This window comes from Corvus cornix, chromosome 2 (genome assembly GCF_000738735.6).
Source record: "Corvus cornix cornix isolate S_Up_H32 chromosome 2, ASM73873v5, whole genome shotgun sequence".
Lineage (NCBI taxonomy): Eukaryota > Metazoa > Chordata > Aves > Passeriformes > Corvidae > Corvus > Corvus cornix.
The window spans coordinates 65,206,027-65,229,457 of NC_046333.1; the positions used below are offsets into that span (position 1 = coordinate 65,206,027).

Sequence of the window (23,431 nt, forward strand, 5' to 3'; positions counted from 1 at the left end):
TTTTGTCAGATCGCAGGGGTGGTACATGGGCGGAGTTGGGGTACAGGAACCAATAGGGAGAACCGGAGGGAATGGCCAGGGCTAGGGGCAGGGGAAAGCAGGGGAAAGCAGGGGGGAACAGTATGGGATAAGAGAAGCATTGGGTAAACAGATGACCACACCTCCACATTTCATATTAAATTGAAAAGGGAAGGGCATAACTTTTATGCAACAGAAAAAAAATGGTAAAACAATGCAAAATAGTTCAATTTAAAATGATGAGGCGGCTGTTTGGTGTTGACTTTGGAGATCGGTGCCGGCTGAGTTCTCACACAGCAGCTGCTCTTGTAGCTTATTCGCGTTCTGTATTCTGCTGGGGCTGCTGGGATGGCATCCTTTTGGTTGCTACTCACTCGCTTTCGGTCCAGGTGGCGTGGCGGACGGGGAAGGGGGCTGCTGCTCCGCTGTTCCCACACCGTGCGGCGCGGAGCCGCAGCTCCGCACCGATACCCTCGGGGCGGGCCGGCCCGACGGTCCCGGGGCCGGGCCCGCGGCTTCTCCCCGGCTCAGCCACCGCTCTCGCGCCGATACTACTCCATGATAACCCCCTCCAAAACCACCTTTTCTCAAGCCTGAATGAGCCCTGGTCCCTCATCTTCTCCTCAGAGGACAAATGCTCCTGCCCTGATGGTTGTGGTGCCTCAACACTTGAACTCACTCCAGGTTTCTATTGTTCCTCCTGCACTGTGGGAAGTAGGGTGCTGGTGGTATAAGTGTGGAGTATCTAAAAGTGTTCTAAGGATTGCTGAGTAGAGGCACACAATTCCTTCCCCTGATATGGTCATGCTTTCATCCACACAGCCCAGGATGCTGTGGTCTCCCTTGCAGCCAGGCATGCTGCTAGTGGGTGCCCAGCTTGCTTCCCACCACACCCCCAGGGCCTTTCCATGGAGCTGCTCCCTGGCCTGTCAGGCCCCAGCCTGGGGCTCCTCCTGCCTGGGTGCAGGGCTTTGCATTTGTACCTGCAGAACTACTCTTCTGGTTGTCCACCTAGCCAGACCTTACCAACCTCACCGGGATACAGCAACACAGTGGGAAACAGTGTCCCCTTGTTCCCAAGTCTATAATAGAAGCCATTTTATCATAGTTATCACAGCTTGCATTGATTTCCATTGTTATGAGACTGGAATAGATAAAGCAGAATGTCTGCAAAGTACTTTTGCTCACATTCATACCCAAGACACTGTTTACATGCTTCCACAGGTCTTCATCTTATTAATTCATCACTATCAGAATACACACCAATGACGCATTCTCTCACTACACCAGGAACAGCATCCCCAGGAATCCTGCTTTTCTGTCGTTCTTTTCGCTTAATTCCTTTTCCCATTTGCGACTTCCACCATGAAACAAATCCCACCACCAAATTCTGTTCACATTTCATCTTACTAATGGCAAAACTAACAGGCACCTCAATAAAACCAATGCAATATAAAAACATTCTGTTCATATGGAATTTTGGGGCTTTCAGCTAAAGACATTCCAAGAAATACCCATATTGCTGGCTACCAAAAGTAAGGAATAGCTAAGAACTGGCAAATATTATTTAATAATGTTTAGTACAAATGGTAAAGTTTAAACTACACAATCTACTGTTTCCACTGATTCTACATTAACAGGAGTGAATTGTGTGGAGGTATGTTACCTATAAAGGTAACACTGAGGAAAGGAAGAAGTATTTCTTGGCTTTGAATAATGTTTCCCTGAAATAATAGGACTGCCTGTACTTAAAACTAGTGTTGCAAAGTGGGGAGAATAATGTCCTGGACTGACCGAAGCTACAGTGAAGAGATACAGATATGATCCAGTAATTAATTCAAACCATAAAAGGTTCCTCCCTAAGAAACAGGAACACACATAACCTTGTAAGTGAAATGCAGCAACTGACAGGTTTAAAGGTTGCAGCCACAAAAGTGTCCTCTGGGCTAGTCCTCACACATGGTGAAATACCAGGGCACCCTTGCGAGGGCAGAACGGATTAGCTTTATAAATTGTGCAATAACATTTTAGCGTAAGGAGAGGGAGACACCTTTGCCCCCAGGCACAGGGCTTGGACTTACCAGGAAGCTCTCCCATGATACAGTTTCATCTCAGACAGGAGAGCCTGCCAACCCTTGTTTGGCTTGGGACAGGTACAGAGTAAATGATAAGCTGCAGTCTGGGGCTGTCTTGTGGGTGGCACGTTTCCAAGTCATGGCAACTCACATCAAGACAACCTTGACTTCTGATGTAAGGACATAACTGCCCTATGCCAACAAAAGAAATACCTTCTTTAGAACAGTTTGATCTTATTTTGTGCATCTAGCAACTTGACTTGAGAGAAGAAAGTAACAACCAGCAGATTTTTAGCCATAAAATCAGCATGCTTGATGAGGAAAACCATGAAGATCAAACAGTAATAAACATCTGACGACTGAGGTAACACGAGAGCCTCAACTGAGAAATTCCAAGGTCCATATGCAAACAGGAATCTAATGCAACACTTCAGCACATCTGAAAATCTCTGACCAAAGTAAAATAGGATTTTTTCCCCCCAAAAAAGAATTAATTTCCTGCCTAGCATGAAACACATTAAATGAAATACAACATTTGATACTGATCAAGATTTCCCACCATTATGGTGTAAGAAACCAGCAGAGGCTATACCACTGTGAAGTTTCACAGGACTTGACATTGAAAGACAGAGGAAAGGCAATGCAAAACCAGCAGACAATGACCACACAGGCCATGGTTAATGCCTAACTACACACATGAAATGGCAATGTATGAAAATTCAGCAAGGGCATATACTACAGCATTTTAAACATCCTGGAAAAAAAATTAAAAATATTTACCATATTAAATAGCCCTATGGCATTTATGTACTGGCTCTGCATTACAGCCCCTTAACAGCTCTATATTCCTACCTACACAGAACCCTTCATATAATCTGAGAAAAGTAATCACATCTTAAGCGCTGTTAAGATAAAGCACATTGACTGTGAGTAAGTGGAGAGACAATGTTATGATAACTCACATCACCAGCAATCCCAGCCTGAGAAGTTCTTCCTTGCTGGGCACTCCGAAGACAAGCAAAAAAGACAGGATGCCTCCAAAAGGCAAATTAATGAGCTCCCAGTCAAAGCCAAAGCAGAAACCAGTTCCACCTAATTATCCATGTAAAAATAAAAGCTGCTTAAATATAAATAATTAAAGAAAGTACATTGCCAGAAATTAACTAAAATAGCTCAGGGAAATTTTCCTTGAGTGTCAGGCAATGTTGTCAACTGTTTCACAACTGAAGTACCTGTTTGTAATTTACGGATGTCCAGTTGTTACTGGAAAGTTAGGATTTTGCTAGGAAATCATTAGAACAGCTTCCACCTCTAACACCACTGATGAAGAAAGGCCATGAAAAAAGAATGATAAACAGGCTCATGAAACAGCAGCCAGTTTAAGGGTTTTCAGCAGAGAGCAACTGCTGCATGGTCAGATGAGACACTGAATACAAAATACCCAAACATGAGTCTGGGGAAAAAAACAGAAATGAAAGGAACAAGATGTTAACTAAACCATCCTTGCACATAATGATGTTCAAACAGAACAAGCTCCTTAGTCACATTCTCTGCATTTCTTTAACATAATCTTCCGTTTGAAAAGCAGGGATCAAATGGAGCAATTTCCATACTGCCTGTAGCAACTCACTAGGAATGAAGAGTAGGAAAGAGCTCACACCTAACAACCTCACTATTTAAAGACAGAGAAAGGAATAGGAGGCTTGGCAAAGAGAGTAGGAAAAGTTCCACACAGCGGGTCTTTCTTTTGGGACTAAATGGTGCTGAGAACACAACAAAAGTAGAGTAAGTTCATTTGATGGAAATCTAGACATGAGGAATGTCCTAATTGAGGAATATCCAGACTGTAGGTCTGTCATGCTGGAGGTAGGAATGACAATCTCCCCCAGGATAGGTTTGCTTCAGCATCAGTGGGAGGTCCCCAGTGCTGAGACCTCCGAGCTACTCAGAGCTCTGTCCTCCCCCCAGCCTCACCTGCTCTTTTCCACAGATGTGCACAGTCTCTCTTTTTGCCCTCTCACACATCCATACATTCAAGGAGATTCCTAGGAAAGGCTCCATCCAGGTCAGTGCATAAGCATATAGTTACCAGAGAGTGGTACACTATATCCAACTCATCATTCATCATCCATCTTTACATTATATTTTCCCTTCTGAAGCAGACCAAAGGAAACTAACAACTCCCTGAGCTAAAGGAGTATCAGGAAAGTATGAAAAAAATCACCCATTACTCATATGCAAGGCAGACTACAAGGAAGCTAACAAGTAAAAAACCTTGCGTTTCCACAACTGGCTTACTCCCAGCTCACATCAGCTAAAATTAGCACCCTATTGAATTTACTACGCGCGCGTGCGTAGGTATGCTCTCAAATTAGCCAGTTTGTTAGCTCAGCATCCTCCCACCACAAAAATGAGCTTGTTCTGGCCTCAGATTTTATAAAGTTGCAAGAAATCCTTCTATTCATTAAAGCAGGACCAAGCTCAAAATGTTACTGTGTCTGAAAACACAGCCACTGATTTAACAATGTACTGTACAGTGGATTTGGAATAGATACTTTCCATTTACTATGAGAAACATGCTTTTCCAATGATTGTTTTATAATGTTAATTTGTAAAATGTCCCTTTGAAAATTACACTTGCAGGTTGGAATCTCTTTTGCTGAACTGTCACTACGAAAATTTGCCATACTTGTCAGGAAAAGTCAAAATACTATTACTTTAATATCCCATTAATGTTTTAACCAAGTTCTCATAATAGCTCCAAAGGATGAAATGTTCAATTTAAAACTGTAAATCTGTTTGTCTGCCTGTCAAAACAACACCAGCTCTTGCTATGTCTAGCATCAGCAGCGGATTTACCGAGCAGATTTCAGCTGCTAGTAGTCTAAACTAAATGTACTAACCAAAGAAAATTAAAATAGAAATAACAGACACAGACATTGACTGACAATGCAGGAGGTTTACAGGAGCCAGAAAACTTCCCTGAGTTAAGCCCATATTCTAACGTTGTCTCTCAGAGCATAGAACACATAAACATCTCCATTTTTATGAGTTTGCCCCCACTGGCAAAGTGGGGACATTAAAATGTACTTAACTGGTGAAGACAAGAGCAATGAAAAATGAGGTTAAATGATATCAGAGACTATTTCTGTTCTCACAGAAGTCAGGAGAGTTTTCTCACTGTCCTTTGTGGGTATAAACCTCTGCATTGAATGTGCCTCAAGACAGAAAGGACCTTTCAAGTTGTCACTGTTGTTATTAGCAGCACACAATGTTCCTTCAGTGTGAAAACATCAGAGATTTTAAGAATAGATGTGACTTTATGAAAACGTGAGATCTTGTATGACATGAGCTATAGACACAAATAGTTCCTGCATTAGGCCAGTTGTGGCTGTCTGAGCTGATGTAAATATTTTAGGAAGATACTTCAGTCTTGAATTAAAGCTTTATAGATCGACACACAGAGAACAATTTAAATAAACTACCTCTCAGACAGATGTATTGACATATTTAAATGTAGATACAAACACTTGATGAAATCAGAGATCAGGAAAGTGCACAAGTGAATTGCATGAAATCTCACTGCTAAGTGGTAGCTTTGAACACTTCAAAAGTAAAAGGAAGGTAGTTCTTGTGTATGTAAAAAAAAATAAAAAGCAAGCTAATCCTCTCATCAGCATTAAGTAACAACATGACATTACTGTAACTTGCCATTTTTGAAGATTATATGCTTCCATTTAGAACGACTGTATTTCTAGCCCATATGGTTGCTGAAGATAAGGATGAAAAGATGAAAAGAATAAAATGAAACTTTGGATCTTGGTTATGTACCTTGCCCAAAAAGTAAGCCAGTTTCCCACAGATACAAAATGGAAAGAAAATGTTTTGGACTAATGATAGTACATGGGTACCACACAGCAGCAAAGAATCCAGAGAGCTCCTGTGCCTGCAAATCTCCTGGAAAAATACAGGGAAACATCTGTGGAGGACGACATCACACTAAGCTAGTAAATCAAAACATGTAAATTGTTGAGCATCACATTTCCAGATTTTTCTTTGGTATCTCCCCTTCTCATTCCACTTCCTATTTCCCCCAAGTGAAAGAATACACTGTTGACTGCAGCTGTCTGGCCGTGTTCAATGCCAGTTTGGATGAGCCTTTGAGCAACCTAGTCTAGTGAAAGGTGTTCCTGCCCACGGCAAAGGGGTTGGAAGAAGCTGGAACTAGGTAATTTTTAAGGTCCCTTTCCAATCCAAACCATTATATGATTCTGTGACAGCCTAGAAAGCAGGGCACATCACCAGCATGCAGTGCTCCCACCTGCTTTTTTGGAGAGGTGTAGTGGCAGAAAGCAGGAATGGGAGTGCCTATGAGGAGGGGAGAGGAGGGAAGGGACCTGGCTGCTCCTTTGGAGCCAGATGGTGGGCTGGTGAGAGTCGTCTGTAAGCTGGGACATGACAACATGAAAACAGCATCGATCTTTAACAATGCAATGCTTTGTTTATCTAAGCAGAATCCTGGTATATTTATAATAATTTATTTCAAACTCCCTCTATAATTTGTCAACAACATGCATTCATTTAACAAGAGGAATGACAAAGCAGGGAGGGTTTGGAAGAACTCTGAAGATACAAAATATGTCTACCATGAATCTGCAGCAGAACTTACATTTGTGAACTAAAGTCTCATGCTCACTTTTATAAAGACAAACCTCCTCACTCAAATCTCAGCGCTGTTCTTTTACTAGAAAAATAATATTCCTGTTAAAAAAACAGCAGATGGGCAAACAAGGTTAAGGGCATTTAATTTTGATTGCCTCTCCTCCATGCCAACACATTGCTTTGAAGGGACTGCAAGTGTGGGAGGGGAACATATGTGCATGTGGATTGTGCATCTCAGAGAGTATTTGCTGGGGAACGCAATCTCTCCTTTCTTTTCTCTTTCTATGCACGACAGCTCAAAGGTCCGCTCACTTCAGGGGTGGTTCCACATAGCTATACTGGGACTGAAGGAAGCAAGTGGAAAGTCATGTTCTGCATGCAAACAGTGACTACAGAGCCACTCCACCAAACACTGCTTCAACCTTTAGGCTTCAGAGACAGATCAGCACCCACTGAAAATTATGATGGAGGCTTCAGGCAGCTCCATGACAGAGGCTGGAAATAAAGGTGTACTTCAACAGCACCCCAGAAGTTGCTTGGACCTTGCTGGAGTGCAAACCAGGGCTTTGAATGGTTCTGTCGAGGTGGTTTCTCAGTGACCACTGACAGAACCTGCAGCCATTTGAACAATGACTGATCAAGTCAAGCAAAACTCTCGAACCTGCCAACAATGTTTCTGTATCTCAAGATAAACACGAAGAGGCTCTACTAATATCAAAGCATAAGACTCTGGAAAGAGAGCTGATCTGGGTGAAATTCTGATACTGTCTTAGGGACAAACCCGTGGCACCTCTGGAAGATATCAAGACAGGTCTGCCACAACTGGCCTCTGGAATAAGTGAGAGCAACTTAGAAATTCATCTTCACAGACTAAAAATTGAAGAGCTATGCTGAGAATCTGGAACTGATGACACAGAAGAATAAACAGCTTAGTATTCAAATTCCTGCATCTCCAGATGAAGGCAAGAAACTGAAAAAGCTCTTTAAGGAATGTGGAAAGGATGGAGTGAGAAACTACAGCAACTTGACTGATAGGCAAATTAAGACTCAAATAGGTGCTAAATGGACCTTCGAATAGACCCTTTAACTCAAGTGGGTATTCCAAAATGAGTACTCACTATCAGAACTGGCAAACTGCAAGGGACCAACATAAGCATGGATCTGAAACTTAAATAACAGCTTATTCCTTTCTGCTGTTTATGGCATTGCCTTTTCTGGGGGTGAAACTAGGTGTGCTGCAACAAAAAGAGCCACCAGAACATGTAGCCTCCTGGTCCATGCTGTGGAGCACAGACCTTGAAGGAAAGGTGATGTTCAAGATGTAACTATTCCCATGCTTTGTCTGAATAAAGTCAGCTGCAGTTGTTGAGGTAGCATGTAATACAAAGCCTCAAATCCATGAGAGAAAAAACAGGTTTTTCCTTGAAGCCAGACAGAGAGATACCTTTCTGGGAAGAAATGAGGAGAAGAGACTGGCAGAGGCCTGCATGCCCTTAAGAAGGTCTGGAAGTATAAGTTCAGGACTGATTTGTTATCCTGTAAACAGCCTGCAGAGACAATCAGTAACCTGTTTAAAATTTTACCTATTGAAGAAATAGGTACAAACAGTACACCCATCTCCCTCTTTCCTACATGTGCTCATTTTGGCTGGGATAGAGCTAATTTTCTTTACAGAGTCTTGTATGGGGTTGTGTTTTTGATTTGTACTGAACACAGGGTTGGTAACTCAGGGATGTTTTCATTACTGCTGAGCAGGGCTTGCACAGTGTCAAGGCCTCTTCTGCTCCTCACACCCCCCCCCCCCCAGCGAGTGGGCTGGGGGGGCACAAGGTGTTGGGAGGTGACACAGCCAGGACAGCCAACCCCAGCTGACCCAAGGGATATTCCAGACCATATGCTCAGCATATAAAGCTGGGGGAAGAAGAGGGAAGGGAGGGGGACATTAGGAATGATGTCATTTGTCACTGTTACATGTGATGGAACTCTGCTTTCCTGGAGATGGAAGAACACCTGCCTGCTGATAGGAAGTGGTGAATGAGTTTTTAGTTTTGCTTTGCTTGAGTGCTTTATCTGTTAAACTGTCTTTATCTCCATCCAGCTTTCTCAGTTATACTCTTGTGATTCTCTCCCCCATCCCACTGTGGTGGAGTGAGTGAGCAGCTGTGTGGGGCTTAGTTGCCAGCTGGGGTTAAACCTTGACAAGGCAGAAAGTCAAAAAATTGATCAAACATGGGCAGCAGCTTATTCAGAGGGATGAATTCACACCTGACAAACAACCAGGACTGCCTGCGAGCCTGAACTCCAATGAGGCTGAGGAACACATGCATGTCTCCAGGCCATTCCAGACCACCCTGTAGTCTGAGGACACAGCAATAGCCATGAATGAGAAAGAGAATGAAGAAATTCCTCTTCCATCTTACCGGAAATTTATCATTGATCCCTTTTGGCTGTGACATGGCAAGAAGCAGTTACCTGAAATGATGGAGTCTTAGCAGCCTGAGAGACCCCAGGATTGGTAGGCAATACAGAGTATACATCAGGCCATGAGATGGTCCTTTTGAAAATCTGTCATCCATTTTCTGGCAAATCTTGGTGCTGCTAGAGTTTGTCACCAACTTGAGTTCCCTGAACATTTTCAGAAGCAGAGGGGGAGAGATTTAGGTGGCAGTCAGCATTGCTGACACGAAGTATGGAGACAGCCAAGTTAGTTCCACTAGTCTTAAGGAACACAATGGAGGTGTTGGTGGGGCTGATGTACCTAGAATCCAGAGTGCTGTGACAGGCAAAGAACTGCTGCAATGGATAAAGCAGGAAACAAAATGCTTACAGCACTTCAGGGGCTGGATTGTTTCTGAGGATGACCAAATCAGAAGCCTCTGTGGTAATCACAAGGATCTGAGAGAACTTGACTTGTCTGGAAGGGAAAAGACAGAGACACATCCTTGGGATGGCTTTCTCAGGATGGTCAGTGGCAGATTAAAGATAAAGCAGTTGCATTCACCTGAATGCTTTCCAGCCCACAATACCCACTGAGTCCCACACCAGAGAAAACTTTCACTGCCTTCTCAAGGAGAAGTTTTGTGTAGTTCAAACTCAACATCCCCTCCAGATTTTAAAGAACACCACGTGGAGCAAGACCTTCTCTATCACACTAATGAAACCCTGTACCTGTGTCAGAAGTCAAAATGCAGCCCGAAAGCAGGGGCACACTCAGGGTGTAAAAGAACGAGCGTTGGGAGATATCAGCAAAGATAAGGAGGAAGCATGGTTTCTCCTCCTGAAAATTCAGAGTGGCAATTGGGCAGCAGAGAGAAAATGAAGAGACATGAGAATTAGCCACCTTGCACACTCGCTGAGCAAGAAGCTGAGCACAGCCCCTAATGAACATATTTCTGGTCTCAAGTGATCATTTGAATCAAGGCCGTTTGAATATCCATAGTGGACTATCACTTCAAAAAATAAAAAAGCAGGTCCTCCAGTTACAACTTTGTATAAATAACCAAGGTGCAAACTTGAAAGCTAGGTCTGCCCATTTACTGGCTCATCTGTGCTTGAGTCCTACTCTAATTTGCACTTAATTGGATTACTATAGCTAATGGCAAAATGAGGTGTTAAATACATGTATTTCTGTAGTCAATTAAATTCAACTTAAATCCCACACATGTATAAAGTTATGACTGATCAGTGCACAATGCTACTAAGCAGAAACTCAGCATGATTAAACTTATGAAAAACTCCTCCCCACAAATACATTGTGCCACTGACAGCTTCTCTGACAGAGCAGTAATTAACTTATGATAAATTTCACAAAATTACATTTCTTAATCATTTCAGATAGGAAATAAACAAATCTAAAGTGATCTAGATGAATTGAAAACCAAAATAAATTAACCAAGAGGAAAAACACAATCATACTTCCCATGAATCTGTACACACTGGATTGTGATTTAAAATAACTTATGTGAATATGTGCATGTTTTTATTTACTTGTTTAGCTCAAAACATGTATTTTCTTTTTTTCAGCAGCCTTCAGAGTGTAAAGCTTCAAATAAATAATTTTGTTTACTTCATATTACCAAGAATGTGATCTATCCAGGCATTTAAGAAACTAAAAAAATCCCACAGTGGCAGAGGACAGTTTTAATTTGAAAAGAGTAACTTTATTATCTCAGTTATTTCTATATGAGTTTTTGATGTAAAAATTTATTTTTCAATTTCCAGCCATAGGAATTTAGGCTAGAAGCCAAAAATTAAGTCAAATCCCTCTTTGATTCTGAGATGGTGAAAGCTGAGTGCTACCACCACATAAACCTTTGTAATCCCATCCCTTTCGGAGTACATCACTAAGTTTACACTAGAGAATTTATCTTCCTTTATGCAAAGATGTTACTGGACCACACATGAGAACAAGTGCCTGAAAGCAGAGGTTAGCTCGTCTTTAGCTTGAACAAGTTCATCACAAAAAATCATCCAGAGCAATATTACTTTCGTGAGACCAACAGCAACAAGAACAGACAGCTATACCTTATGTGCCAAGTTTGTCATGTTTGGATGACAATACCACTTATCTATGATACACTAAACAGAAATACATAAGAAATATTTAATGGAAGGTCTAGTTTGTTTAAAAAGTCTCTGCAAACATTTGAAGGTCTGCTCTCTAGCCACTTACGTTTTTTCTCTTCCACCTTTTACAAATGCATAGAGCAACTTCACAGTCCTGGTACTCATATCAGACAGTCTGTATTAAACATCTTGAAATATGAAACCAGCTACAAGTTTGGAGCGAAGAAAGCTGAGCAAAATATGGACAAGATTTATAAAATCATGAAGGCAGTGGATAAGGTGAGTGTAGAACTGCTATTTCATAATTCACAGTGCTTGAGCTAGGGTGCACCTGTTGAAAATGGGAAAAAAAATTGGAAATTGAGGAGAAAAGATAAAATCATGCATTTTTAATGTCATTGCTAGTGAACTACTGCAGTTTGATGCCAGAAAATGTTGGGTGCAAACAGCATTTAATCAACTGTACTCATAGATAACAGCTCCATGAATGTCTAGATAATAAAGGGATGAGGCAGACATCTCTAAATCCAATGTGCGTGGATTTCATAAGGAATAGGCTAAAGAAAGTGACCAGGCTTATGTGCTGTTCTTAAACAGTACGTCCTACTCCCTCCATTGGAGACCAAATGCTGGTCCAGAGAGACTCTGCTGAGATCCACTTGGGTATGTCTTCTGCTCCCTAATCGTCAAAAAGTTTTGAAGTTCATTGTTTTGAAAGATAATAAGCCTTCCAGGAAAGAGCATCAACAATTTACAACACTGTTCACAGATGTGTCACAGGCCAGATGGGCAGCTCACTACCACTGAAAGGTAAACGCCTACCCAGAAGAAGCCAAAGCACTGACACCAGACACTAGGAATTATCTCATCTGCCAAATCCAGCAGCCCAAGAGAAGTGAGGGTGCTGCTGCTCCATGCCCCCAGGTCCAACCAGTAGCAAGGCTGAAAATGTCTTCCCAAGAGGGACACATACACAGCTTAAACACATACACGCCATACATACCTACATATATATGGCTGGACATACAGATCCTGGACAGACACTCTGAGCACTCCTACATCATCCTGCTCCTTGATCTAGCTAAGCCCGGCAAATGTCCACTGATGGAAACATATGTATGCATCCAAGGTGGATTTCACCAGCAGCCTGGCTCACAAACTCAGCCTGCCCAGTAGCAACCCAGTCTCCCCAGTTGCTGCACCTGGACGCTATCAGCCCTCAGGGTTGCAGCCCCGCTCCAGTTGCTGGTACAGAGCATTGCACACACAGCCAGAACTGTTCAGGACTTCCCTGTTTCCTAGAGCCCCCCTTCTGTGTGGAGATATTGAAGAGACAGGACAGACTGTGATGGTCAGGAGCAGAACAAGCCCAGACAATTGTCCTGGCCAGCCCCTGACAGCACACAAACCAACCCTTTTATTCAGTTATCACTCCACTTCCCAGATATGTTCTTTCCTGTATCACCTACATTGCTCACTCTCTCCACCTTTTGCTCATCTCCTAGACATTCCAGGTAGTATGACCTGAGCAATCCCCAAAAGCTTTTCCCCTGCACCCTGCAATTTGTCCCACACCCCCAGCTAGCAACACTGTTAGTCCAAAAAGTGAACTGCAGAGCTGTTCCCTGACTGTGCATGATGATGGTTTCACTCCCGGACACGGGCTGGGGCTCTGTAGGCACAGGCCTGAGAGGAGACTGGACAGGATCTCTCTTTCTCTATATCCTTAATTTGGGTTTCTTCCTGCCCCTGTGCTCCTCTAGGTTGTGGAGATGACCACTCGTGGCTCTCCCATGATGGGCCCAGTAGTAACCTGGGAAAGTTCTGTTTGGGTTCCCACTCTGTGTCTGGGCATCTCCACAGTATGTAGATGAGATTTATCACACAACCAAACAAGTATCACTGCAGTCAGCCAGTCCTGAAATGCAATGACTTTCCACCAGCTTTCTAAGCCCTAACACACAGATTAAATCTGCCACAGGTCATCTGTTTCTTAAAATTAGCTGTGATGATCAGTCCCCTTCCTCAGCATCTGTTGGAAATCATCACATATTGCTCACCATAAACCAAATACGGTTATTAATGATTAGGTAAATCACATAATGAACTAAGGGTTAGCACAGAATGTAGTCAGCAATGTGCAGGTCCCTGATGCTACAGCTTCAGCGATCTCATCAAGGTCAAGGCAGCTACTTGAGTGGTTAAAACAAAGCCTTTGTGTCTCAGCTGAAGTGGGACATTACAGACACAGCCCCTGATCTGCAGACAGACGTGCCTGGGGCCTCATCCAGTGCCCAGCCCAGCCAAGTCTTTTCACTGACACAGGAAGGCTTTGGACCAGCCTCTAGGATCACAATACTTTATTTATTTTCTATTTTATTTGGGGGGGTTGTTATTACCTCTCTGTTGGTCTTCTGTTCCATTAAGTTGCTTTTGTGCTTCTTCAATTTTGTCTGCAAGAAACAGAAGTCACTGTTAAAATACATATATAAAAAAGGCAAGATTGTAGTGTGTCATTTACTGAAATCAGTCTTGCAATATCTGTTTATATGTAGGAGTGATATCATTCATGCGTAAATATGTGGTACATTATGAGTAATACAGCCATATAAAATTTTATCATGTTTTACCAGGGAGGCTATTGACATGTTAAATTACATGGAACCACAGAAAGAAAAGCACTGGCATCAGATCTGCAGTCAACAGCTAATCCCACTGTAGCTTCCTACCATCTACAATAATGTGTGCAGTCAGGGGGCTCTTTGGAATAGGTGTTATGGTGCATTACAGAGTATTTTAATACATTTTTGAAAAATGTTGTTAGAACAAGTCAATGTTGCATTAAACATAGTGAGAGGAACAGCAAACAAGATTCGCTAAGTGAAGCAATGGAGCCAATACTGTCACACGGGAGCAGCAGGGGGCGAGTGGTGGCCCCCACCTTATTCCTCCGTGAAGCTACCAGAAATTCCCACATGCACAGCAGGAGCAAAAGGAAGCCCTGAGTCTTTACTCCCAGCCTGTCTTTCAGTTCACCTGCTGCCCCTCAGACATATTGGTGTTGGAATGAGAACTGTGCTTCTCCTGCTGCTGCACAGACGGTTCTGTGGGAAGGGGGGACCTCATTCTGCACGTGTGTGTGTTTGTCTGAGCAGAGCAAGAAGCACGAAAAGGCACAACTGGAGTGAATAAAAACTTGAGAACGATTTTCTTTTGGTAGCAAACAGTCCTCTGAATGGGTTCAGGATAAAAGGTTGTGTTGGTAAGAAGCAGCAGCACTGGGAAAGGCTGAGCTCTCTCTCTGGATGTTCTGAGCATCAAACTATGGCCTGACTGACCAAAATCTGAGCTTGGAACATGGCTTTCAGATCTAAATGATCATTTCCTAAAAAACCTGTGAAAACCTTTTTTTATTGTATTATTTTTTTTTCTTTTCCCCTGGTGGTGTCAGTTTTTATTGAACTAAATTGAAAGAACAGAATGTAACTGGATTCATCCTAAACCTCTCAGACTCTATCGGTACAACTCAAGAAATACCAGACTTCATGGCTGCCATAAACAGATGAAGGACAGCTCTGCAAAGTCCTCACCTCCTTCTTCACAAGCATGGAGGCTTTACTCAGCCTGACTTTTACTCACCCTTGCTATGCAGCACAAGGTTTCAAAAAATGGCCCTTTCTTCAACACAATTCTTAGTAAGTGGGTTTAAATGACTTCTCTATTATTTATCAGCTGAACCACTCAAGCATGTTGGAACCATTTGTTCACAGTTGAAGTCTGATATTGTTTCTTGATTATTTCCTCAGTAGAACCAAATAATTATAACTGAATCAAACCCTTCTTGCAGCTTTTAAGACTGAGTTTTGTCGAGCTCACTCTGGTTCTGCATTTCTGTTTTTCAGAACAAGTACCAGATTTCCTTTCCCATTAAAGCTCAGTAACTTCTCTGTCATACATTGTCCCAGAGGATGAACCAGAACATCTCACAAGGGTGCTAACCAAGCAGACTCTCAGAGCTTCTCATGAGAAAGACTACTACTGCAATTTTAAAAGCCAAACTTCTTCCTGCTTCCTCTGGGGTTAGTGAGACATACACACATATTTAAAGGAAAGTTTTATCACATTTTCTTTTGTGCTGACTTACTGGCTGCTGAAGAAAAAACACAAACAACTCAAAAAGAGCACAATCTTTCACCATCTCTTTACCAAGCCAGTTATGCAGGCTTACTTTAAACACAGAAGACTCGGTATTTTCCTGAATTATAGCTACAGCTGAAATACTAAATGTGTTAATACTTTTTTTTTGTAGAAAGGGCTGTAAATAACCATTTCTAACAAAAATAAGAGGAACTGTAAACAAAGCATCTTTTATATACATGTGCCACTAATACTATCAGAGGAAAATGTATCTAGCAATCTTACAGTGTTTTTCCAGACTGTTGTTGCTTTACAGAAAGGTGATAGAATAAGCAATTTACAATGTTGCAGGACAGCTGTTAAAATACATGAACACACAGGAAAAAAAAAAGTATCAACAAATTACCCATGTAAATGGAGCTGCAGGTTTTACCGAAAGGCAACAAGAAATCAAACCCATAGTCTGGCTATCAAATTCACTTCCTCTATGCTTAAAGATATATTTAATGCAAAATGTATGGTGTTTCTGCCTTCAGAGTAAATGTTTTGTCAAGAAAACTTACACCTAAGTACATAGAAAACTGTAGTTTCATTATTAAAATAATTATCTGCATATTTCACATAAATGCTACAAGAAATACATGCATTTGAATTCACAATCATCCTACTTTTTCGAGAAAAATTACTAAAGTATATTGGAATCATGCTACATGAGATTGTCAGAAAGATTAAAGGCTTGGATTTCCTCTACTGAATTCTCTCTCTCTCTTATTGGAAAAAAACCCCAACAGTTCCTATCAATAATTCCCAGCCACTTCTTTGCCAGACTGTAATCCCAAACAAAGAACCACAGATAACAGGAATAATAGCTAGGTAAACAGGTGCTTGGTACACAGCCAGAAAGTCTCCTACACTTCCTGCATCTCCTGAGAGGTTTTCCCCAAGGAGTTATATTTGCTGTGTATATTTCTTCATACCTATGGTGGTATCCCTGTGCAGAATAGTTTTGAACATTGTGAACACTGAAAAATCTCGGTGTTGGTGCTGGAAACCAAAAGCAGTGATCTGGACTGTAAATGAGGCGTGGGTATTAACATCAGTCTGGGGCTAAATGTTTTGTTAGGGCCTACATCCTCCCAATGGCCAGCATCACACACTAGGTGCTCTGGCTATTACACCAAGGCATGTCTAAACCTTCGTACAAAATCTGTGGCAGCTGCTTCCCGCCCTGCTGCATTTTACAACTACAGATCCTACACAGGCAACTGCCTGACAAACCGCTGTGTTTCAGGCTGGAGGGAAGAACTGGGTTATCCCTAAGGGCCATGGAGCAGGTGGCAAGAGCAGGCTTAGAGCCAAGTACCCCAGCAACACCAAAAGGCAGCTTCCCCAGGTCTTCTGCCAACTCGCACGTACGCCAGCAAGAACTTGCTAACTACATCAAATTTATATTATCCAGTCATCTCCTTGTCTTGTGTGCCATTAAATTAGCTGTTTGTCAAACATCTTAAGAAACATTATTTCAGACAACATACCAGATTCTGTCATAATTACATTATAGGTGTTCTAATGGTACACACCTTTGAAAATGCTTTATCATCAAAAATACAGCACACAAAAATAATCTGTAAAGCCCAGGAGGAACTGAAAACCGAGAAGTCCTCTATTAATTGCAAATAATATTATCCAATCCAGTAATTGCTTGGTTTAATATTATTTCAGAATTAAACCTGTAATACTGTCTAACCTGAACATTTTACAAAGGAAACATTTCCTTATCACTGGAATATTATCTACTTCTATTAGGATAAGAGAAAGCCATTTAACTAATGGAAATTTCTAATACATTTTAGGTATGGCACCCTCTTCATTTCCCCTGTGCCAGAATAGTACAGATCTTGACTACTTTACTATAAGACCTATGCTAATGGCCCCAATATTCAGCAGACAGACCCCTGGAGTAGCACACATCTAGAAGCAAACGACAGTGAAAGACACACTCTCATTGAAGATGGGACACTTCTCACCAAGTACTTACTAGAGGGGAAAACATGGAGCTGCAATGAAAGAGGAAATCATCGTATGCATCGTGGTAGAGAATTGAGATTCCATGTGACAGCAGTGCAATGAGCCACAGAGCCAGCTCTGGGTTATCCCAGCAGGTGCATGCCACAAAAATGCAAATCACATGTAGCATCATATAATAGTTTTATTTATATATTATACATATAAAATATGTATATACACACACATACCTGCATGTGTGTAAAAGAAAGTGAAACAACTTGTGCACAATGGCTTTTCTTACTCCAGCATGAAACCTTTTCATGTTATTCTCCAACACAGCTCTCCCAGCAGGTATCTGCTGTGTGGAAATATCGTCACATTCCTTGAGGTTTTAAATCTATAATGTAACTGTGCTTTTTAGAAATGCAAGGAAGGAAACTGGCATGCAGTAAAATATGCTTCTTGTTTTACACACCTCCTGCTGTGATAGATCATTACAAGGATACCAACAGTCTGAGTTAGATATGGTGGTGCTGTGGTGGGGTTTTAAATGAAAAAATAAACCAGATTTTTCAACAGGTTTACAGTCTCTATTTTTGGTCTTCACTGAATGATATAACCTCACAGATTTTAATTAAGTCACAAATAAAATTTAATTTACAGGGTTTTTTTAAAAGATATCATCCCATTTAACGTATAAAACCTTGAATATGTCTAGTATTCTGTGAATTAGATATGCATCATGAATTTTCAGTAAGATTTTAAAGGCCTTACTTATATGGTAAGTTATGGAAAACAAAGGCTTAGGAATTTCAGCAAGGAAAGCAGAAATACTCAGAAGTGTGAGGTTTGCAAAATATAAAACCTGTAACTTCTGACAGCAATTTAAGCTGGAGCACAACATATTTTCTAGCTGGGTGTTTGTTTGGTTTGTTTGTGGGTTTTGTTTTGGTTTTTTTTATCTTTTATTTTTTCTCTCAAGTGTCCCCAGAGCAGCACAATGAGATGACTTTGTCCTGTTGAACAAGTCATCTGCCCCATACAGGGACAACACACAGAGGAATGAAATCACTGAGGAAGACCTACTTTTAAGCCTCCAGGAAAGCTTACAGGGGAGTGGTGGATGCGAAAAGTTCACTAAGCTTTTGCAAAACATCCAAACACGAGTATTTTTCATTGCACATATTTGCATGTGTCTGTATCACTGTAAATAGGAGATTTTTTTGGCTTCTTGTTTAAGATGTATAATTGCTGCTTTAAAACAATAAAAAGTGTTTTGTTTTGGTTTTCTTTAATCACACATACTCTGGTTATGGACAAGTGGAAAATCAGCAGATTTCAGATTTAGACCATTATGGATGCTGAGAACAGGCTATGACATCAAAACTTTTAAAAATACAAGTTTATATCTTGCCTGAAAGGCTAGAGTTATATCTTCAAATATTTAACCAAAACAACTGGAAGGAAAATGTCAGCATATTTTTTCCCTTCAGTTAAAGACAAGAACAATTCTCAGGCCTTAGGCCTGAGTCATCCTAAAAATACCTCCTGCAAAACAGCTTCAGATGGCAGCACATTTTCTTCTTGCTTTCTCATAAATTGCACTCTCTCTTACCTTACTGCATCAGGAGACATTTGAAAAGTAATTTAGAAAATCACTTTGCACTGGTTTTTAGATGGACACAAAGAAAGATGTCACTTCAATTATTTTTTCTTGTATTGATCATCTAGATCAGGGGCAGAAAAGAAAATCAAAGTGACAAAATATTCTTCAGCTGAAGTACATTAATGCAATCAGTCTGTATGCACCGGGCAGTATTACTGAAAACAATTGTCAGTGGGTTTTTATTTGGGGGAGACAGGGATGTGCACAGCTTAAGAAAAACACTGATGAAAGTTCAAAACGCTGTATTTTCCACTACTTAAATTCAGATAGCAAGTGAAAAGAGGCCGAGTCCCTGCATGGAAATCTCCATCTACAGACTACTGAAACCCGCCAGGCTGATGTGCCAGTAGCAAAGTGCTTCACATTTCACTGGATGAGAAGTATGCCTGAAAGCATTTATTATTAAATCAATTAAACAAACAAATAAAAAAAATACCCAGAGTACCAGACGGGTGGTGCAGAGCAGCACATCGTATGAATCATAGACTGGTTTGGGTTGGAAAGAGCCCTCAGAGATCATTTAGTTCCAGCCCCTTGGCCATGGGCAAGGACACTTCCCACTAGACCACTCAAAGCCCCATCTAACCTGGCCTTGAACATCTCCAGGGCTCAGACTTGACACAGAGGACCTGAGCCCAGCCGCACATCCCATCTGAGCCATTTCACACCTCCCCCAGAGGGAAGACCCATGCTCCAAGCAGCAATGCCCATGCAGTGCAGGCAGGGCATGAAGGGCAGCCACATGAAGCCAATGAACGAAGAAAAGATGATGCAAGCTTGGACCATTTCCCGGATAGAAGGCTCCCTTGGCACAGCAGGCAGTGTTTAATCCCAAGGCACCCTGCCTGCAGCTGTGGGTGCCCACCTGGGACTGGGGAGCATGCAGAAGCGCCCACGCTCCACTGCAAGGGGGCTGTGATGCTTGTCTTTCCCTTTTGCTAGGAGGAGGAAAGGCTCTTTACGACCTGCTAAAACAAGAACGCCGTAGTCCTAATGTGTTTTGGTTAACTGAGATGAATCCCAAGACTTCCTTTAACCAGCTAATTAAGAAAAAGAAAAGGAAAAAAAAAACCCTAACCCAAAACCCCAGAGTCTTGTCTGTACAAGGAGCTCATTAGGTTAATTGGGAGGCGGTGCAGCTGGTGGGATGCTGCCTCTTGCCATTCCTCAGGGAGCGTAGAGGCTCAGCAGGCCCCTGCACGTCCCCACACTGCAGGAGAGCCTCCAAAACTGAAACCCAACCAGCCGAGCCAGGGTCCCGACTGCAGCCCGGGCATGGTACTGCCGTCCCTCAGTGCTGAAGGAGGGGACCCTGCACCCAGGGCCGCAAGGGCTGACAGACACAGGCAGCTGAGGATGCCTTTGATGGCCCCAAGTTTCCACCACCGCCTTCCTGCCACAAAGCAAACACCTTCAAAGCTGGCAGACAGCAGCAAGAAGGCATTTCACGAAACCCACTGGACGAGGCACTCTCCTCACTCAGATTTAAATCTAGTTTTAATTGGGAACCACTCTTCGGTCCCCATACATTTCCTTTTTCCAGTTCAATGAGGAACACTCAAGATTAAAAGGAAGAGATCAGATGAGGAAAGACAGTCTCTTCATCTTTGTAATTTCATACTGTGGGAACTTGACACTTTTTGGCATATGGTTTGTTTTGTGGCTTCTCCTTTCCAGTTGGGGCTTAGAGAATCACAGCACCACAGCTTAGTGAGTTGCCAAATGCTGAGGCTGGTAACTGATTGCACAGATGTCCCCAGCCTATCAAAACTGCAAGGTAAAACAGATTAAATCTCGAAGTTTGTCCAATACTACTGGGTCTGAAGAGTATTTGTAAAGCTGTAACAGGGGATAAAAAAGGCCTCTTAAATTATGTAAATTCAAAACTCTTAACAACTAGTAGGGTGATGCAGCAGCAGTCATCCTATTAAGAACTATAAACTACTTTTTTAAACATCTAAAATGAGATTTTAAACAACTGATAATGTTCTACTAGTCATTATAACCTTGACTAATGACGTGTTTGATCAGTTTTTCAGAAAAATTTGATGCATTTTCATTCTAATGTCAACTTTGAATACTCATCATAGTCCCTGCCATATATAATTATTTGCATTTAAATATGAAGAACTCATGACAGATACTTTATATAACCCTGCTGAAAACAGAAAATGAAGATCCTCCTTTTATTATTCTTCATTTTAAGAAAAAAAGAGGCTTGTATATTTGAAAATACAATCTATAATCTCCAGTTTAAATTTGTATCAGCAATGATCTGCTATACTGTATATACAATAAAACAGTCAACGCAAAAGCTGTATATAAATTAAATATAATGGCTTTACCCTTGCCATCACATATATTACTCAAATATGGTAAGGGCTCCTGATGCGTTGACAAGGTGTATGTGCATAAATTACATAAGAACCCCAACTCCGTCCCTGTGTAATTTATTTGTGATTGGGGAGCTTTCAATCTTGTGTTTGTTTGCATTATTTGAATTTTTATTATGAGGCTTTTAAACTCATTAAAAACTGAGCACAGGAGGCGGTGGGGAGGAAGAGGATTTTTGGATGACTGTCGTCTTAGAGAAGGATATAGCAAACAGCGAGGCACCTGTGGGGAGAGGCACAGTAGCTGCCAAGCATAAAATTTCAGAAGTGTAAGTGAAGTATCCTGAGAAATACCTCCTGTCTGGCACCTTCTCACCCTGTGTAAGCCAACACACAAGGGTGGCACTTGCCACAGCTAGATCCTTTCCCACCTGCCCCGCAAAGTCAGGTGATCCAGCATCCTGTGTGTGCTCGGCTAGATCCTTTTCCACCTGCCCCACAAAGCCAGGTGATCCAGCATCCTGTGTGTGCTCCTGAGAGCACCGGCTGAGTCGCCAGAGATAATTCCTTTATACATTGTCTCCCTCCGGTACCGAATTACCGAATTACCGAATTACAAACACAAGTACTGATTGCATCCATTTGCATAGCTCCTAATTAGCCATCTAGCACAATAATTACCCCATTGCTATGCTGATCCTACGGCATTGTTCTGCCCCACTGCCAATTTCAGCTGCCTACCTAGGACAGGGTGATCATTATCACTAAAATCTGCATAATAATTACTTAACAGCCTCGAGGGTATTCACTGTTCCGAGGCTCAGTTTTGGCTTTCTGGGTGTTGTTTCTATACCTAACCCAATATCAGTGTTAGAAGTTAAAATAGTAAAGTCATGAGTTGCTCTAGTTCACCAGCTTCTCCAAGCTGCTGCTAGGAGCACCTTCATACCTTCTGCACTGAGACAGGTTCCCTCCCCCACCAGGTTTACTGACCTATGATCTATTGTCCCCAAACTGGAAAAAGGTGTGGTTTTCAATTCTATATATATTTCTTTTTCTTTCAAGTCTGACACAGAAATTAAATAAATGCCAGTGAAATAACTGAAAACATTAAAAAAAAAAAAAAAAAAAAAAAGAGCAACAAACCAACAGCTTTTCCACTGACTGGAAATGTCAAAATAATAATATGTGGAGCCCAAAGATCTTGTTAAATTCTGTATTTTCTCAAATACAGATCCTAAACCACAGCGACAAATGATGGAGCCAGCCACTCCTCAGCCAAACAGGGGAAAAAGTTTCCATGCATCTTTCTGGTACTCCAAAAGCACTTGTTCTCAACTGCATGGTGGGTGAGGGAGGGCTTGCTCAACACAAGAAGGCACAAAACTGGTTCAACAGGTAGAACAACACCAAGACTTGGTGTTTCATCACCTGAGACAACAGTGCAGAGGCTTTCAGCAAGTTCTCTGAGAGGTCAAACTTCTCTGTAATTTCTTCTTCTCTTTCTGGACTTCCTCAAACACTATTGAGTTTACAAGGCAGACATCAGGTAAGTAGATATATTCAGCACTAGGAACCTACAGCACCAACAACCCTGTTTAAGCAGAGATTAATTTTCTTAAGCTTAGCATATACCCTAAAAATTATCTCTTTACTGAGATTCTAAAGTGTCTATAGAAATGGTTCAAACTATTTGATCTTGAGAAGGACTTTGGATACTGAAGTTCTTATAATTACCTGATATTAAGATGGACAATAAACAGTACTGCTGGCTAAGGAAAAAGGAAGTTTTTGATGACTAACAAAAAACCAAAACAAATCAAAAGCCCACAAGTCAAGCTAAAAGTGCAGCCCAATATGTTGCCTCCAACAGCAGCTAACAGGAGAAGTTGAGGGAAAAGCAGAAGAGTAAGTCACGGATTCTGAAACCAGGCAACACTGAAGTGATCCCCAGGAGCTGTTCTTGA

The 23,431-nt window shown here is 41.7% G+C and overlaps 1 protein-coding gene across 7 annotated transcripts in view; it reads right to left on the reverse strand.

The window, feature by feature from the left end:
* Positions 1-23,431, reverse strand: part of HIVEP1 (HIVEP zinc finger 1) — a 128,701-nt gene that overhangs the window by 45,194 nt on the left and 60,076 nt on the right. For all 7 annotated transcript variants that reach the window (XM_039549719.1, XM_039549713.1, XM_039549714.1 and 4 more), the window contains one exon: positions 13,721-13,774. In XM_039549719.1, coding sequence (XP_039405653.1) covers positions 13,721-13,774 — 54 coding nt within the window. The remainder of the gene's footprint in view (positions 1-13,720; positions 13,775-23,431) is intronic.